Here is a 16,047-nt window from a genome sequence, read left to right as displayed (position 1 = left end):
AATAAGCCAGTAAAGGAATTTAGGAAACACAGGGATGGTCTCAAAGAAAACCAACTCAGAAACATGTTACTGTAGACAAGGTAAGAGAGTTTCTAGCATGAAAGAGGGGTCAACAGCATTGGACGCTGTTGTGGATGCTGTAATGTGCTGTCCAGATCCTACTTCAGGAATAAAAATGTATTTTAAACAGTTGCTGTGAATACCTTTCCAAAATGACCTCCAGCTGTTGGCCCTCGTTTAGGATTGCCTCACTCCAAAAAACGGCCTGGGCCTGGATCTTACCTCCTTCCAGGAGTAGCTCATACCCACTGACCAACACAGTGGCATAAAGGCCAGGCTCCCTTTTCCTAACTTGAGACAACTCTGCAGGGCCAGCATAGCTCCAGATTTCCCTGTGGAGTTGGCTGAGGCCTTAGTTGGTAGCACATTGCAGCTCAGCTTCTCCCTCCGCCCCTTCCTGTTTCCCTCCCCTGCCTTTCGTAGGATTGAGCCCAAGTGCACTCCCAAATAAACATCCTGCTTGTTCATCATGGTCTCAGCATCTGTTTCTCGGGGAGCCCAGCATGTGGCAGATACTCATTCCTTGTGTCCTCTGTCCTGTGATGTTGCTGTTCAAGGGCAAGCAGGACCGAACCAATCTATTTGTTCACCAAACCCTGGAACGAACTGGGGATGGGTGGAAACCAACACTCTGACGTCTCACTGACTGAATAAAGCTTTATTTTAATGCAAAATAAAACAAGAAAAATTTGTATATTCATATATAACAACATTCAAAATGTTTTCTGTGGTACAAATGGAATCACCCTAAAAGATCTGTAAAGAATTCATTCTCCACCCCCATATGCCAAAATATGATCCACATAATTTATCTTCAGAACTTATGAACAGACTTGGTACATATAAGCACAGGAAAACACTAGAAAAAGTGGCTGTATAAACAGCAGGTTTTGTTTTTTAAGTTCCAGTAGTAAACAGCACTGCAGGCAGCAGAGATGCACTCTCTGAAAAAGCTGAGTCAGGAGACAGTATGGGGTTAGTTGACTCTCCACTAGGTTTGGTAGTTAAGCCCATCTTTAAAAGTCAGGCTGTGCGTGATTCTATTACTATTTAAGGACAGGAGGGAGAAGGAGTTTCACTGAGAAGTTGTAGCTGCATAGGAGGTTCTAGGCTTATTTTAGATATCTAACTTTGATTCTCTTTTTTTATCAGAAAGGTGACTTTGTAGGGATATCTTGCGGAGAATCCTCTTTGTGTGGTCTCATTATGACATCATTTCCACCAAAGCCAGTGTGAACTGGGAGTGCAGAGAAATCCTGCTGTGGACTGTTTCTGAATCCAACTCCCTCCTGCCTATTTGCGCCAAATCCGGGCTTTCTGTTGCTCACGGACTCAGAAAGCAGCAGGGTGTCTACCCACCGGTTTAGCACTGGTTTGAAGGCCATTCATTGTGGATTTCGGAGTTTAATGCCAATGGAAATTTTGCAGACACACATTCCTCTCCACACCAAACTCTCCAGATCTATCCCCCTGAAATGTTCCTCCAAAATAATGATAATTAATAATAATAATGATAAATGTGGCGGTTACAGGTTAGGAGAATAAACACTCATAGACTTGATCTCTATGTGTACCACCTCTGAGCATGGCAACTCCAAAAGCCATCAGGTGGATTTCCTTCAGAAGATAGATTTAATTCTGACGTTCATGAATCTTTGGAAGGAACAATGAATCATGTTTTAATTTTATTTAGTTGATGGCAAAAACAAGCGACAGTGAAGTGTCGAATCTCTCCTATCAGGCAATGTGTGCGGTTTCCTCCACAGGTTGACAGGGGGATCTCACCATGCTCCTGAATATAAGATCTTTGCTCTGTGTTGACCTATGGGGGTCAATGCATATAGACTTAAGAATCTATGAATAATGAACTTCACGGTAATTTTCTTCCCCAAATTTGGTTTGTTACTCAATCATGATTTAAGTAAATGCTCACCTTTGAGCTTGCCTTTCATCCACTGGTTTGATAGTGTGGGGAAACAATTATTATATCAAGAGTGATATTGCCACAGCTCAGTGATACAACAGGTTAATGGGATACTGTGTTTCTCTCCCTTGCAGAGGACTAAATTCTCCAGCGTCAAAAAGTTTTCAGTGGTTTGCTCCCTTTCATCTCTCTATTCCTGCAAAAAGGGATGAAAGCGGAGCGCTTTAAAATATCTAGTGACTTGAGGCCAAAACATCACTTCAAGGCTTAAATGACCCAGCGGTCAGATCAGGAGCCAGGTGGGTATATGTTGATGAGTTTGTCTCTCTGTGCCACCTATTCCTGGGGGACTATTAGCATTCTGAGCTACAATGAGACACCTGATTGAGTTTTTCCAAGGCCATAAATAAATCGGGAACTATTTCCTACTACTACGCACCTACTGATTATAGCCTGGTCTTCTAAATGCTCTAAACAACCTGTTCTCCTAACTATTGGGAAAGAGCTCTGTAACCTCTGGGTGGTGACAAGTGGAGGGTAGGTGCACAGGCATTTATAAAGCTTACATTCAAGTTGTTCTTAATTGTTGCTTGGCTTGACAGATCCTCTGTCATACATATAATGTTAGCTTCTTTTGGGCAGGGTCAAATGGGGCATGTATTATATACTTCAAGCAAGAAAACTGCTATAATCTTTTGGTCCACTTTAATATACCTTCACATCATCGCCTGCATGTTAGGATTAGCAATTGTTTTATTGACTGTATATACAAAACAAAACCATGCTTGGAGCAGCTTACCCTGAGCCTGCCTGCAGGAGGTATTCTGCTCTCAAGGTGGCAACAGTGATGAAAATATGGACATTCTTCCTAGAAGGGCTGCTTCTCCCATACACAGAGGATATCTCACTTCATACTACCTCCCTTGGTCACCCCTTCTGTGGCCTTGACCTTAATCCAGAAGGAGCATTCTGGCTTGTCCACAGATATTTGGTTAAACAATGAAACATACTGCAGAGCAGGTTTTTAATGCTTTAAAACAAGTTACATTTCCCTCACCTTGCCATTTTCTTCATAAATATCTATTTAGATTGAGGGGAAGGCAGCATTCGGCACATTGGCGGCGATACCCTGCAGCTCACCTCCACTCCATCTCTAGGTGACCAGGGCCTGAGATCCTCAACTTCTTTGCACACATTGCAAACAATGTAAAGGTGCCTAGGGGCTTAAGAGAGATGACAGAGGGCAACAAACTATTTGAAAGTCTATTTTCAAGAGAGCCATAAGTAAATCGTAGTTTAGAAAACGACACCTCTTAAAGTCCAGTAAATAACACTATTTAAGTCTAAAACCAGCAGTTGCATCATTCTTGGTAACAAAACTCTATTTTAAATTAAAAAAAAAAAAGACTAAACTGGATTAGATGGGTACTCTACATATTCAATAATACTATAATTTATTAAATCCTATCAGTCAGAGGTATTCTAATCTCAGCCAAAATACCTCTAAACTGAACTCAAGACATTTTTATTTTGGGGAGGGAATGAAGAAGAAATGTGAAAGGCTTAAAGTATTTCAACAGTCCCTGAACAATACAAACTGCTGCTCCCAGGTTTTACTGTTTCTCAGTCTTTTGTTTGCATTCTCCGTCTGGGTCAGGTTGTAAGTTTTAGATGGTCTGTTGAAATAAGTAGAAAATAGCTGCAAAGCTCAAAAGAAATGGTGATGGGTTTTGGAGGGTGGGGTTTCAGCTTTTCAAAGCCATGACTTTCATTTTCCAATTGAAGACCCTGGCCTTGGTCTTGCCCTGACTTTTGTTAATGAAATATAGCAGATACAGAATGACTTATTTTTATGCCTCTTCTCCTTTCCCTTCTGTTTTTTTTTTCTTTTTTCCTTTATTATTCCCTTACTCATCAAAATTTCCAGAAGACATTTTTATCTTCCATTCTCCACACTGGTAATCACACACTTTCACACCCACACACATATACACATATATCTGTCAGTCACCTCCCTCTACTACCTGCTGGCTATCAATCTCCAAAGGTCACAGTCAGCCCCTCCCCATCCCCGGGTGCAGATGGCACTGTTTGGCACTGAGTCTGGAATTGGCACCTCCAGGGCACTGCTTCCTGTGTGACATAATCCGTGGTTCTTTTTCTCAAGTACACTTTAGCCCTCAAGTGGGAGCCTTAAGAAAAAGGCCCCTGTTACCATAATGACAGGCAGGAGATTTGAGGATGACTCTGAAACCAGATATCTCCATGCTTTTGTGCCTGGGATGTGGGAGGAAGAAAAGCAAGGATCCCAGGAGTTTTAGCCTCTGACCCAGATCACCTTGGTCCTTGGAATATAATCCTTCTGGAAGCTCCAACTAACTTTTCACATTCTCCCAGGACACTAATACTGCGTTTGCATCTTTTATATAAAAAAATGAGGAAACGTGAAACACGAATACCAAATGAATGGTACCAGGAACCTGAGAAATTCTACAAATAAAGAAATGCAGTCTTCCTCTGGGTATAAAATAGTTCAAGATCACAAGTCACGTTTGCTGGTTTTTTTTTTTCCCCTCATTAAAAAAAATTACTCTCTTAAGATGCCCATATTTGCAGCCACTCTTCAGACTTAACAACTTTGATAAGGGGGCCAAAGGTCGGCTTCTGAATGGATGACGACCCAGAGCAGAGCCTGCGCCAGTGCTGCCAACTCTACCGGGCATGCTCACGCAGGTCGCCCGGCCAGGGAGGCACCAGGTAGTACCTCTCCTTTGTTGTTTGCCCACTCGAATGCCGCCCTCATTGAATCGAACCATTCTAAAAGCATTTCAAATATCAGGCAGTATTATTTTTACGGCTCTATCCTTTCTCTTGCTTCTGATATTTCCCCTCCAAACTCTTGTCCCTTCCTTTTCCCTCTGATTAGCAGTCAGGTGTTAGCAACCTTAGTGAAAACAACTTAATCTGTACCATGGAGAATTCTTAACAGGAAGAAGGCCTGCAGGAAGGGCCAAGGTGGTGTTGGATGTCTTCCTTTCTGGGCTGTGCTGGGCTCGGTGGTGTTCAGCTACACAGCTGCGGTCATGGGGTTCTTCTGCCGGGGATCCTGGGTTCGGTAAGGGTACTGGTCTGGGCTGCCCCCTCGGGGCCCTGCTCTGCCCATTTCCTGATAGGCTGGCACTCTGTGGTGCTGAGGAGGCGAAGGCGGAACATCTTGGCGAAAGGGTCCTTTGTGCTGGGGGGTTGGTGGGGGTGGGTAATACTGGGGATACCGGAGGTCCGCGACCCTCAGATCCGGGGGGCGGGGGTAGCTCCCTTTGGGGAGATGCACGGGATGAGCCCCTGGGTAATATGGAAGCTCCCTCTCCTTGTAGAGTCCTCGAGGTGCTGCCGTCAGGTAGTCTACAGGATCAGCTGGTCCGCCCCTGGAAAGCGAAAAACAGACACGTATGAACAGCCATTAAGCTGGCTGCCCTGCTGAAGACCACATTCCTCAGCCTCCCATGCAGTCTGGTGTGGCCACAGACTAGGCCTGGCCAATGGAATGTGAGTGGAAGTGATGTGTGCCCTTGCAAAGAAGAGAGGGAACCTTCCTCCTTTCTCTCCTTCCTGTTGGCCACTGGAGTGGCCATTTTAGACCACAAGGAGAAAGCCACATGATGAGGAAGGAGAGCAACAGAAGGCAAGAGCCTGGGTCCTCGACACCATGGAGCCACCGTACCAATCAGGACTGCTTACACTCAGATTGGTACATGAAAGAGAAACCTACTTCTATCTTGTTTATACCCTCTTACGTTGGCCTTTATTATAGTAGCCAAACTAGTTTCAGAACTTGACTCTCTTAAGGTTGGGCTCATTCCACTCCTCCCCTTCTCTGCCTCACTGAAGCCTGTCCTACAGATGATGGCAGAAATGTACAGGAGCCAAAGTCTCTGGTTGGCTTCTGTCACATCCCTATGTGGATTAGTGTGTCCTCCCTTCTCTATAGTTCCTAGAAAAAAGTCCTGACCCAGAGCTAGGAATTACCCACAAAGAACTTTGATATAAAGCAATTCTCCCACAAAGACAAGAAGCACCACCAGGCCAGTAGCAGACTGGGAAAAGCCAAACCAGCTGTGTGTTACACATTGTAAGGAGTAGGCACACAGGAAGGTCCAGGGCAAGAATAAGCACTAACAGAAAGCGACCCTGTCTGAATCTTTGTGCTAAGACAACAAGCATCTTCTGATCCATTTGCCATAACAGAAGCAATACTTCTCTAAACAATGTACAGATGACTGCATCTTATCTAGCCTGGGGTTAAACAGATGAGTTCTGTTTGCAGCTCTTAAAATCCCATAAACCTTCTGTGCACATATTCACCACCACCATCGCCAGATCCTTCCCACATTTTACCAACCCCCCTTTTATTATTTTTTTAAAAAGAAAACAGCAACAATCGTAATTAATGAAAAGCTCTCCAATGTCAGAGCACAAACTGGTAGAACACTTGAAAGAACTGACAGGGCTGTAAGAATAGAATGTCTGTGGTTAATCAAGCACCATCAATGAGGGTCCAAATCACCCTGTAATCTGCAGAGTTTGATGTTAAAACAGCTCTGCAAGTTCCCCAAATCGATGAAGGTTTGACAAGCTCCAAGCACCAAGCATGTGGAAAGCAGCATGTGAGCGCATTCATAAGGATGAACAATACCATTCTCGCTCTACGTTTTTATGTCTTAATTTGGCTATGTATAATAATGAAAGATAGATCCCTGAGCTTGGGGTAATTTAGTTAGTGAGAGTTTTCAGATAAAAAAATTAAATTGTTTACGTACAAGTTATTATAGCATCAACTGCTATTATTCAGTGCAGTATGCTTTGCTCCATTTTAAATTACCCATGACAAATAGAGCACAAATGTATAATCCGTCACTTCAGCTCTGGGAAATTAAGGATCGGGATTTCATCTTCTCTTTCCTTTAGAATTTTACTTCTGATTTAGGAGAGTTCCAGGATTCATTATATCTTCTATCATAAAATATTTTCACCCCCCTCCCACTCCCGCTCTCATTTCTATTTCCTTTGGTTCATGTTAGAGATTTCCGAAATGCTTTAAAAAAAAAAAATCCTTAACCTGTGCTTTTTCTCAAAGTCTACTGAAGATATTTCTCTGCATGAAGTGAAACATGTGGTTTTTCTGCACTCATTTTAAGCCCTTGGGATAAATCACTGACATTTGCAACATACAAACATTATCTGCCTTAAAATGAACACACAGCCAATGCTCCCTCCGGACCCTCTTAGCCTGGATGTTTCCTGTTTAAAATGGAAAGAGAGAAAGGAGGAATTCCAGGCCTTGGACTTTCAGGGTACTGTTCTCTCCCTGGAGCTTTCTCTCTGTTAAAACAGAACATTATAAAAGACAGGCACGACTTTTTTTTTTTTTTTTTTTTTTGAGAGAAAACCCAGATCAAGTGGTGACAGAGTAGAAGCCACCCTGAGAGCCACCACGACAGCAGGCTGTGGTCACTATCTCTTCTCCCACACCTCGTCCCTGTGACTTCTCCACCTCTCACGTGAGAGGCAGGAAGATTTCCCCTGGGTAGATGGGGCAGAATGCAAGATAGTTTTGTTGGTCCCACATTGCTTCTTCAGAGGGGAGATTTTATATCTGTGAGTTTGCATACATGGGGCAGAAAAGAAGTAAGGTAGCTGTTCTTTGTCAAGGAGTGAAATCATGGGAATTGTCTTTCTCTGTATAACTTATCAAAACAGTTATCGTTTTTAATTTTTCAGAGGGAAGAAAAACAATGAGCTGGCCTATAAAAACACTGTTTAAGGTTCAAAGAGTGCTAGAAGAATTTTTCTTTCTTTGATTGGGTGAGGGAGTTGCTGTTGTTTATAATGACTTTTTGCTCAAAATTGAGCATTTCCTATAGATTTTTGGCAGAACAACTCTGTGAATACTGTGTGTGTGTGTGTGTGTGTGTGTGAGCACACGTGCGTGCACACACACACACTTAAAAGAACAATTTTTAAACAGGAAAAAAAAGTCCTCTTCATTAACTACATGGCTTGATAAGAAAAAAGAAGAGGGAGCTAAAATTTTAGCTTTGTTAATCTTGAGTTTCCTTTTTCATAGTTTCTTATTTGGGTGACATTTTGTATTTGTAGGAAAGCACAAAAACCAGTTCATTCTGGGGCCTAAGAAATGCTTATCACAGTGACTGATGCTGCATGTTTTGAGCCAAGCCTGAGAAATCCAGGGGCAACTTCCTCTGGAGATTCTGATGCAAATAAGGATACAAATAGCAAATGTATCAAAACTTCAAAACTCATTTTTCATGTGACCTCATGATTTTTGTTTGTATGTATTATCATTTTCTTAAAAAAAACTTTCCATTGAAAATCTCACCCAGCAACCATATTTACTTAAGGAAAAAGAAACACGCCTCTATTTGCTTTCCTTATAATATAGCTCTTTGAGGAAGCTGTCATGAAAATATCTATATTTTAAAATTTTCTTTTTTTCACATTTTTCACTGTTCATTCTTTTTTAATTTTTGGCTCATTTATTTAGGTTCACATCTAGGGGCCAAAAGGATTCAGATTTTGCTTGGAACACTCATCGGAACTATCATAGACTACAGTTTCCAATCATGTAGATGCAATGAATGTTAACCTTCAAGCGCAAACATGGCAAAGCTATATGGTATTGCTATGTGAAGAAACAGTAAGGATCCCTTTCATTACACAGGCTTTCCTCTTTTTGCCATCTTGGCATGTCACTGTTTTTCATTAAACAAAGAAAGGGCTGAAAATCAGAAGCTAAGTGGGTCAGATAGCCAGCCAGCCCCTGAATACAAACAGTTTTCTTCTTTTTGGAAGGATGGAAGGCATGTTCACACATTTGCTAAGATAATCCTATATGGGGAAAGGTTCAGCACTGGATGGACCAAGTCACAGAAAAACCTTTTAGCTAGGAATGAGGTGGTTATATTTACTGGAAAAGATGAAGGGGCAAGAGCAATTTTGAATCTTCGCATCTCCCCTTGCATTTCTCTCCCCTCTACCCCTTCAATTGCAAAGAAAATCTCTTTCGTCTGCACTGTCTACAGTTGGTCATTCTTACTTCATCTGTCTTTCACCCTGCCGTGTGGCTAGACATCTACTGCATTGGAACACAAGCATCTTGAAAGAAGGAACTGAGCCTCATATATCTAGCGATCATGTATTTGTCTCAAAGCTTAGCACAGGGCTTTGCACATCATAGGTGCTCCCGAAATGTATGTTGAGTTTGTTCAAGGGGATTTAAAGGAAAGAGAAAACCTACAAACGTACACAATAAACATAGAGAGTCATATGGGTGTAGGGGCGGGAAATAGGTAGGTGGGTAGAGGAATAAAAGGAGAAAGCGGACTCTCACTGAGAACCAGAGACTGACAATGGTTGAGGTAAGACTGGTTTCTAATTTTTAAAGAAGGAAGGAAGGAGGAGAGGAGGTGGTAAGCTAGAAAAAGGAGTTGGATTGAGTCCAACACAGAATGACTATACTTTATCAGGGCACAGAATATTATCTTTGTCTTGTTTGCCAAGAACAAAAGTATGCTATCTTAACTCTGTTGTTTTGCATAGTACTTGAAATACAGTAGGTACTTAATAAATCTTGGACTAGAATTTAATTGCCTTGACTTACCAGTGAGGTCAACATGACTAACTGGTGCATGTTAAGTGTATTTATTCAAGACTCATTTCAGGATTCTTTCTATTATGGCCCAGCAAAGAAATTTCCTTTGTTTCTGTCATAACACAACAATCTAGGAACATCTTAACATACATGTTTAAAAATGAAGTACACGAGATCTCAAATAAAAAGTCTCAGGGAGACAATGTCCAAGGTGAAAACCAGGTGCAATCATCACAGTTTCAAGTACCTGAACTTGAGGATTGATAAACACCAACCAGAGGTAAAGGCAACGTCCAGTTCCCCTCTTTTCCCAACCTTTTCTCCTCCCAAATACACATCGCAGATGACTTTGATATAAACCACAGATGCCAAAGAGAGGCAAAGGCTAGGACCATGCAAACCTCTCTATTTTTTCCTGTAACTCAGTGCCTTTACCTTCCATTCAAAAAAGAACAAGGGGATTCAAGTGAGGGAGACACTACTAAGGGAGAAAACTCAAATCTGCTAGAGAAAACTCAAATCTGCTATATAATTTATGAAAAGAAAATTTCAATCTTCTGTTTTTTAAGGATCAGTGACAAATCCTTGCACTAAATAGTGGATCACGATTCACCTTTGTGTATCAAGGCTGAGTTTAACAATCAGCACTTCATCCATCCAATCAGCTTCCTTTAGGAGAAGGACAGGTGAAGCTGAAAAATAATGGGAAAAACAGCTAGGGTTGAGCCACGTCAGTGACTATAGGAGAGTTTGTTTTGAGACGGGATGAGTTCAGTAGGTGTAAAAATAAGGTAGGCCATACAAAGTGTGAAAACCATAAAGAATTTATGAGCACAGGTGAGTATGTCCACATTAGATATAAGCATTGGGTTTCTTACTTAAGAAAAAGCTTCCAAAAGGCAGAATCTTGTTCCTCTTAATTTCTGTAAAATACTGTGTGTGCTGTTAGCTGCCAAAACAAAAACAATTTCTTAACTTTCAAAGTAGGTTTTATGGGTTTCCTTTTGTGGTAATAATTGATTGTGACCAAATTTGGAGTTCGAATGGGTGGAAGTAACATGATGTAAAACTGTTGCTGCTAAGAGAGGTACTTGTACCTTTTGGCATAAAGTCAACATCTGGTAAAGTCAGACTCCTCTCAAGCATACCTCGCACAGATTATTTAGTGGTGAGCTGCTGTTGGAGCTTTCTTCTCTGGTTCTTCTATGAATATGGCAAAGCCAAAAAAGATTAGCACAATCTAATATACTCATAGGCACTTGAGTCCCCCATGCTATGTGGACAGAGATGCTTTTAGTCTGTGATTGGAATTCCTTCAGTGCCAGGTTTCCAGCTACCAGGCCTTCATCCTTGCTCCGGGCCCGAATGTGGTTGGCCAGGGTCAGCAGAGCCCTCCGCACTGTATACCACGTAGCTGTGACTGCTGCAGATTTCACAGAATCATAAAATATAATGATCATTTGATGGCCTTTGTTACGGAAACAATTTCTGAAAGAAATTCCACTTTCACCACTCACATTTCCCACAGCGACATGAGGAAAGAACTCTCTCTCTTTGTTAAGAACCGGAGTGAGAACAGATTCATCAGTAGATGCTTTGGCCTTGTTAATACCACGGAAATGTTTGTAAAGAAAATGGGAGAGAAATGATAATGACTGAGTGCTCAGAAGACATCTCTGAAGCAGTTTAAGACAGTTTTAGAATTTTGATCGCCCACATTTCATTTCTTCACTGTTTAACAAGGACCACAAACAAGAATTCAGTTATTAACAAACTTCATATGCAACGAGGATGGGATCCTACCTAATCCTTTAGCAGACATTATCTGCAAAATAGCCCTTAAGCATGTTCAATCCATTCAGATGGTGAAAAGTATTTCCTAAAAATGGTCCTGCTCGAATAATTTTCTTTATGAGGAGGAGCAAGATTTTTAAAGTGGGTGCTGAGGACAATTAAAAAGGGTAACATGAGAGCATATGTAGAGAAGGAATCTTGTGGAAAGCCAAAACTGCTGTGAGTGGCCACAAAAAAGTCATGAAATCCATTGAGCGATACCTGCATGCAATTACCCCATGGTCTCTTTAACCACAGAAGAGGTTTTATTTAAAGAGAATGGCAACCAAAGGAACAAATCATTATAACTTGTTAAGCCACTAAAATCATCTCTCTCTCTTTCTATTGTAACAGTCGTCCTGGAATTTCAATATCGAAACACTGAGGATTTTATCCAATTGTCATGCAAGAGACAATAGTTCAGTTTCAAGGTCAGACTTGGAGGACCAACAACATCAGGAGTGTGGGGTCCTGAATCCTAAAGATGGTTTCCCTTGCCCCTTAGGAGAAGTAATACACAGTTTCTGGCCAAAGTCACTGCCTGGAGGGAGGATATTCTAGGAGAAAAACTCAGTGTTCATGAGGACCGCTTTCCCCTGATCAATTTAGATTATAATTACTTTTAGAGTAATATATACAAAATTTGGATAAGATATTTTTATATCTTATCCAAAGACATTCAGATATCCATATTGCTGCCATATCTTTACCTGTCTCCATTCCTCTGCCATTAATTTCTAAAGCCTTGGGCATAGGAGGATTTTGATATAAACTACTTACAGTCTTAGATCATCAGAATCCCTCTTCACTAGGGGTAAAGAACTGCGGTGAATGAATCTTAAATACATACACCTTCGTATCTGTGTGTTGCGGGGAAGGGCTTCCATACCATGAGTTCATTAGGATCCCATTGAATCCTGCCACTGCAATTCTCTTACTCTGAAATTCAGAAACAGAAATATAAGCGCTGGGAAGAGTGCTACTACTCTAAAGCAGGGTTTAGAATTGCAAAGATTCGAAGGCTGCCAAGCATAGCAACTCTTTCCTCAATGCCTACAGCAAGCCAGGTTCTATCCTAAGCATTTTCTCCATATCAACACGCTTATTCCCCATAACAGCACTACAAGAAAGATACTAAGAACAGAGACATTAAGTAACTTGACCAAGGTCACGTAGGAAGTAGCAAGCCCAGGCAGACTGCCTTGGCGGCTACATGCATGACTATTAAGCTAGACCGTGTAGCCTCTGATCTCTCAGAGTGCCTACTGTCAGCAAGTGAGAAGGATCAGAGACATTCTTCTGACTCTGGCTAGTGAAGAGTGGGTTAGTGAGAGGTGGTTCAGTCAAGAGAGATTTTTTGGAACTGGTCATGGGGGATCATGATCCCAGGGGTGGTGTGGGGAAGGATTAAGGAGTGTGATTATTATTTAGTAGGATTTGGAGCAGGAGAGTGACGTAAATTACTTGTGGGGAAGGCTCGACTTGGAGGTTCCTTAGGTACCTCATACTTTTTAGGTACAAAATCAAACAATTACCTCTCCCCAGATCTGCTACAGCCTCAGCGGTCCTTTTGGAGAATGATATAATCTACACAGTCGGCCATGCCAGAAACCTAGATTCCTTCTGTCATCCTCACTCCAGCCAGGCACTGGATTCTAGGAAATGGTCTTTTAAATATTCTTGGCTGTCCATCCTCACTGCTGCGTACTTACTTTACTCAAATCACTTTTCTTCTGGACTAGCAATAGTGTATTAGGGCTGGCAGACAGGTAGCCAAAGTTGTGGGCCAGTTTCACAGGAGAGCAATTCAGCAGTACGGAGCTTGGCGCACATGAATCCGAAGGGCAGCTGAATTTTGTAACTGTCAAGCCAGTTGCCACCAACTGTGAGGCAATTTCGAGCACACTGCACTTCCTCTCAAATGAAAACATGGCACAATTTGTAAAGAAAGAAGAGTCCAGTTTTCTTTTGGAAACTGTGTGAGCATTTACATTTTTCGGATGTGATACTCTCAAATTTAACTCCTGACAACTGTTAAGTGTTTTGCTTGTGCCTGAATATGAGATCTGCCATAAGACATTTTTATTTTTTAACATCAGATAATCTTTTCTCCCTAATTTATAAGACTAAGTGAGATGTATTTAACGTATTTCATAAACCTCTGGGCTTGCTTTCTGCCTTAAGAAATGAGCATGTTAGTATTAGTATTTAATTTATAAGGTAGTCGAAAGAAAAGTGGACCAAGCAAGGACCCATGTAAAAATGAGGAGCGCTGGGTTCACTTTTGGGTGGGAAGTTTCTGACATCAGCCCTTCCAAATACTGACTTGATTTCATCTCCATTCGGTTTCCTGTGAAAAGGGTTTTCCTCATCTTTCTCTTAAGGGTGACATGAGCTTCCTTCAAGTGGAGGGGTCTCAGTGAAGGTGGTACAGCCTGGCCCTGGAACTCCATTTGGGGTTAGTTTGGATTTCGATAACTGATTCAACCACGATCACGCTTGGGTATCTTTCAGAGATTTCTATTCTGACAATTTTCCTGAAGCCCGGCACCAAGACAATGGGTCCATCATCTAGTTTCCACCAGACAATAAATAAAAGCACGTTTGGCCGCTCTGTATTACTTCTGATGTGGAATCGAAGCACCTCATGATCATTTTCAGCGAAGTAAGGAGGGTAATTCTGAGCCTCATCTCCTGTCTGTGCTAAGCAGGTTCCAAAGCCCCAGGCTGGCCCTGGTGGGCACACGGGAGGCTCAGCTGTTGGCCCCACTCAGCCGTTGGCCCCACTCAGCCCTTCCATCCACAATCCAGCTCATTATTTGGTAGAGCATTTTGGAGATAGCATCAGCATGACAGATTTCATATAATGTTACATTCTATTCGGCTTTCATTTTTGCAGATGCAATGGATTTATAGCACAAAGGTTACTGAACTGTATTGTCAAAATGATTTTCAACAAATAATAAAAGTTATTAAGAGAGTCGTAGGTGCTGATGACTAGCACTGAGCTCCTCCTCTGCCTTGGTCTCTTTATCCTCTGGATGATCATTACATGGCCGGTAAAGGCTGGCTATTAACATCATTACAAACCTTTTACTTTCAAATCTTCTTTTTTTGAAATTAGAGCATTCTTTGTCCTTTCTCTTTCTGCCATAATGTAGCCTGTCAGTCCAGTTTCTTCAGGTTCTATCCCTGCCTTTGATGCTGGTAAAATTGAGTAGCTAGCAAATCAAGGCGTATAATAGCTCAAACTGATTGGGGCTATGAAATTGCTCTCGTCATTACTTCTTTTTCGCCTCCGATGTTCTTGTACAGTTACTGTCCCGAGCCCTTCCACAACCCCCTCCCATGTTCCCACTCCTACCCCCTTTAGCCAACTAATATGTGGGTCCAGAGCCATTGATAAGTGCTTTTAAAAAAGAGCAAGACACGCTTTTATTGTGAATTCCTTCAGATATTATTTCATACTACATTTGTTCTCTAACGCCCTGATTTATTGATTTAGTCCTTGAACAATTCTAAGAAAACTGAAAATTCAGCCTCGTTTCTATTTTCCTTGAGTGCTTGCTTGCTCTCTGTCATATTTGGTGCTGGCACGAGTACCAATACGAGATGAATTCCTCGTTTCATCACATGCATACTATTATCATTACAGTGGCGATCTTGATTCTTAAAATCAGTCACGAAGCTGAAGCTTTAATAATTTAAATAAAAGCTTATCATCGAAAAGCAAATATTTATAAGTAGGAGGCATCTAATTTAAAGAAATTAATTAAAAGTAAATGCTGCAGTGATTTAAAACTAAAGAGCCATTACCAAATAAAACGTTATTTATCATTTGCCCCACGCCAGCTTGTTTCTGAACTTCAGGAAAGATGTTCTTCTAGGCTCTCCCTTTGCTTTTGTGGACCTCAAGCTTTCTATCCTGCCAGGCTGTCCTGGAACGAGATCTTGTTTGCCCGTTAGGGGTTTTCAGTTCCAAGGGGTATCAGGGTGTACCTCGGCATAGTGGGGATAGTGTGGGACTCAAGGGCACTAGGTTGGGCTTGAATTGAGCAATGTACTTGGTAGAAACATGATCCAAGTGACTTAAAATTTTCTGAGCCTCAATGACCTCATATGTAAAATGGGGATATTATGCTTGCCTTTCCTCCCCTGGCAGGGTTGTAATGGGAACTAGATGAGAAAGAGCAAACAAACAAAAGACTACCACTCATACCAAGGTCCTCAATACTTGTTGAATTTGAAGTCACACTCAATCATTTTTGAAAGAAATAAAATTTTATCAGGGGACCCCACCCTCCAGGCCGCGGGCTGGTACTGGTGTGTGGCCTGTTAGGAACTGGGCTGCTCAGTAGGAGGTGAGCGGTGGTGAGCGAGTGAAGCCTCATCTATATTTGCAGCTGCTCCCCAGCACTAGCATCACCGCCTCAGCTCCACCTCACATCATCAGGCATTAGATTCTCGTAGGAGAGCCGGTACCTGGTGCCAAAAAGATTGGGGACTGCTGCAGTCTATATGGAATTTAAGGTGATTGTTTAACTAGAACGAGCAAGTAAAC

The 16,047-nt window shown here is 41.8% G+C and overlaps 1 protein-coding gene across 9 annotated transcripts in view; it reads right to left on the bottom strand.

The window, feature by feature from the left end:
* Positions 1–1,200: 1,200 nt before the first annotated feature.
* The window catches only part of PARD3B (par-3 family cell polarity regulator beta), a 901,201-nt gene continuing 886,354 nt past the window's right edge, over positions 1,201–16,047 (bottom strand). For 3 of the 9 annotated variants that reach the window (XM_039844927.1, XM_039844934.1, XM_039844933.1), the window contains one exon: positions 5,052–5,409. In XM_039844927.1, coding sequence (XP_039700861.1) covers positions 5,052–5,409 — 358 coding nt within the window. Of the gene's footprint in view, positions 5,410–7,399; positions 10,857–12,375; positions 12,426–16,047 lie in introns of those variants that run through there. The other 6 variants (XM_039844925.1, XM_039844928.1, XR_005649078.1 and 3 more) reach the window with 5 other exon arrangements.

This window comes from Pteropus medius, unplaced genomic scaffold (assembly GCF_902729225.1).
Source record: "Pteropus medius unplaced genomic scaffold, Ma_sr-lr_union100, whole genome shotgun sequence".
Taxonomy (NCBI): domain Eukaryota; kingdom Metazoa; phylum Chordata; class Mammalia; order Chiroptera; family Pteropodidae; genus Pteropus; species Pteropus medius.
This window is presented reverse-complemented; position numbering and strand designations above follow the sequence as displayed.